General features: G+C 41.8%; 1 protein-coding gene across 1 annotated transcript; it reads right to left on the reverse strand.

Annotated features, from left to right (window-relative positions):
- Positions 1-2,624: 2,624 nt before the first annotated feature.
- FADD (Fas (TNFRSF6)-associated via death domain) lies at positions 2,625-3,630 on the reverse strand (the record flags this gene model as incomplete). The annotated part of the gene is made up of 2 exons (XM_010015608.1): positions 2,625-2,908; positions 3,342-3,630. Coding segments are annotated over 2 exons (573 nt in total), but the record flags the coding sequence as incomplete, so codon positions are not given.
- Positions 3,631-3,635: the final 5 nt, after the last annotated feature.

Genomic DNA, 3,635 nt, shown 5'->3' on the forward strand with positions numbered 1-3,635 from the left:
CTTCTCCCAATTAGAGATCTCCTAACAGACAGCAATCCCATAATATAATAAAACAGTCGAATTTATTTTGGTTTTAAGGAAGTATTTTTTAATGAAATGTGCACAAAGTGATACAATAGAAAACTTGGAATTAAAAGCTATAAAAATAACTTGAGAGTCCAAAAAGCTTCACTGGAACATAAAAGCTCACTCCCTGAATCACAACACATCTCCTTACAAACCAAACCTTTAGCCTTTCCCCTCCTCCCAATGAAGTTTTTGTCCCACTCATTCCATTTGATACTTTCCTCATATAATTAAGTTCTTAATGTCTAATAAAAACAGTTTTAATTGGCCCTGAGGTGCTGCATGGATTGATGCAGTCTAGATCATTGCTTTCATAGGCACTAACACATCCACGGTATACAAATCCTTAAAGAAACAAGGGATTTTATCTTATGAGGCAGAATATTTCTCACAGCTGACAAGCACTTGGCAACAAGAAGTTATTCCTACTGATTCTTAAAATACCTTGGTTAAATGCAGCAGGCAATATACTTCTCTTCATATTCCAGATAAATCTATCTTCTGAGAACCAGAAGACTTAGTACCAGTGGATAGCAAAAACATATTATCGGCCAGATTGAACTCGGGAACTGTTGCAAAGCTGTTTCACCACAAACATAACTCATCTTGCTAACCTCGCTTCTGCTCCACTCTGCTCACACAGGTTGCTTAGAAGCATAAAGTAAAAAAGGCTAAAGCAGTAATTTTCTTTAAATACTGTAGAATGAAGACTGTATCTATTACATAAAACCCTCCAAAACACTTGAGGTGGTTACTTAGCTGAAGTGCAGCACTGGATCTCCTATTGGAAGTCTGGAGCTGACAACTGACACTACTGTTGGAGCAAGTACTTACAGGACTGTACTTGCCCAAAAGGCAGACAAATGGTAACTTCTATATTACCCATCGCTTCTTTGCATGGGTACAATCACTGATATTTAATATACTATGATTAGAAAAATACTTCTGAGAATCATTGAAGGAAAAAACTTACTGAAATGCTAAGTTCATGTTATAGCACTTTCCATTAACTACGATCAAGTGTCATCGTCTAAAGCAGGGGCACCAAGTGCAACAAAAACTTGAAAGTCATCAATGTCACAGCATTTATGCAGAGCAGTGGTACATTACGTGCTGGCACCCGGCCTTCACAGTAAGGGCACCATGTAAAACAACTGAAAGGAGCTCAAAGTCACAGTACAGTAGCAAAAAAGGAGCCTCTCCACTCCCAGTATCCATTTACGTAGTTAGAAGGATGTCTGCAGTAACAAACAATCCTACTCATTCAAACAACAACGATTTCAGAGGACTTTCACCCTCATATAGGGAATACTCCTCAGAGGCCCCTACAGCCCTGCACATCCTGAAGCTTGTGCAACTTTTACAGCCTTAGGTTAGGCATGAAGGTCATCTTTGGAAGTCTGTTCCAAACTAAAGCTGAATCTGGTCTCATTCACACCCTCTTTGCTCTGTGAGTTGCTCACAACCACTTTCAAAAAGTATCAAGGCACAGGAATGAACTAAACAACAGAGGACTTGGAAGAGCTCTTGGATCTGGAGCGACTTCTGAAGAGAGCTGTGGTGAAAAGCACCTGATCTTCAAGGGGTACCACCAGAGCAAGTTTGTATTGTGTATCTGCTCTCAGGAGGCTTTCACACCCCTCCACCAAACCCAGTTTGTTTTCTACGCTGTTCCAGTACATAGTTTTGTTACTATGAGCACAGATAACTGCAGAGACTTATGAGGTAAGCTGCAACTTCCAGCAGACATGACTAGGCTCTGATACAGGTTCTGAAAGGATTCCTAGTAAAGAAACTTACATGACAGCAGTAAAAAGAGGCTGATGTAATCGGTGAGACACACACCCAATTTCTTTCACAGCTGCAGGAGAACATTTCCTCCAGGACGAAGGAAGGCACTTGATGCAGACATTTGATTCCAACTAGTTAATTTTCAACCATTTTCTGCCAATAAAATGACACTGCAATAGTTTCTACCCTTCTCACACTGCAGTTTTGGAGCCAGAGGCTACAGTCACCTTCATATCCGTTTATAAAGAGCAAATATATCTGACAAACTATGGAAGACAGCATCTTATGCTACTTAAAGAGAAAACCCATTACAGAGCTAAGCTATTCTTTCCCCCTTTCATACTATAGTTATAATAGGCCACAAAACAAACCAACCTCCCCATGAAATTTTAATTACAGCTGCCTCAGAAGTGTCCCAGGGATGTATTTTCAGAGAAGATGTATCTGACAATTACCAGCAGAAAAGCAGATCTTGTTTTCAGGTGAGTGGTAGAACAAAAGTGTGAGAATTTCTACAACATACAGAGTTTGTGTCTTGTGAAAGTTCAAATCTCTTAAAGGAAGCATAAAACTACAAAGCATTACCTTCAAAGTTATCTGGGTTTACGTTAAATCTTCATCTGACCACAATGAACATATTAAGGCACGTAAATTAATGGCAGAAAAAATAACTGAACCAACGAGACTGATTTTTGTTCAGGAGAGTGGAAAGCACCTGTACTTTTCCCATCTAATCTGTGGGACGTGGGATTGTTTTTATGGTGATGTCAGCTTCCAGCATCCAGCAGCGAGAGCTTCTGTTCAACTATGTCTGCCACCAAATTCATATTACAGCCCCGAAGGGCTTTTATTAAGTCAGTCACCTTTGCATCTTTTCCTTTCCATTTCTGCCACGCTCGCAGGGACTGGAACAACTGTTCATGCAAGTTAAATGGATTGGCTGCCACTATTCCATCAATTTTCACTTCAGAAACGCCAAGTTTTCTCACCAGCATCTTCCAGTTTCTCCCGACATTTTCACATATGACTTCAAAAGCCATGTTCTGAAGACCTGAAATAGCAGAAATGTGTGGAGTTAGCGATGGATTTACTAAGAACTTCAAAGTTGGTCGAGGTTTTTTTGCTATCAAAACACTACCACTCTTGCTGAATCGCACATACTTAGGTCACAGCAAGTTCTGGAAACCCACTGGATATACTCGGAATCCCAAGTACACAGCACGAATTTCAATCTGATTAAAAAGGGAAGAAATTTCCCCCCCAGAAAGCCATTTGCAGCATATGCTGCCCTCATGGTAGGTCTGAAGGGTACAAGACACTCCCATGTGGCCGGGGAAGCACCCTCAGCAGTGGGCTCGGCTACAGCAGCTGAGGGCAGCCGCGCTCTCTTGGCTCTAACCATACCCAACAGCCAAGGGATGGACACACACATAATGGGGTTGTTTGGGGGGGAGGGAGGATTAAAACCAAATGAATCCACGTACGTTTTTCATGCACATCTGGTTGATCATCAGAAGCATTAACTTCTCCTTCCTCTCTGAACTGCTTCAGTTCTGCGATCAAATCTTCTCTTTTAATCGTCTTAAAAAAGTCTTCAAGCAACGACGTCTTGTCGCTCGCGATCAGCCGCTGCTCGAGGAGGATGACGAAGATCTCCCCGGCGCTTTGGGCTGCCTCAAGCTTCCTCTTCCCAATATCCTTCTTCAAGAGAAACTTGAAGGAAGAGAGCTCGTCTTCCGACAGCCTCGAGGAGAAAGAGTGCAGCAGGACCAAGAACG

This window comes from Nestor notabilis, unplaced genomic scaffold, assembly GCF_000696875.1.
Source record: "Nestor notabilis isolate BGI_N333 unplaced genomic scaffold, ASM69687v1 scaffold19715, whole genome shotgun sequence".
NCBI lineage: Eukaryota > Metazoa > Chordata > Aves > Psittaciformes > Psittacidae > Nestor > Nestor notabilis.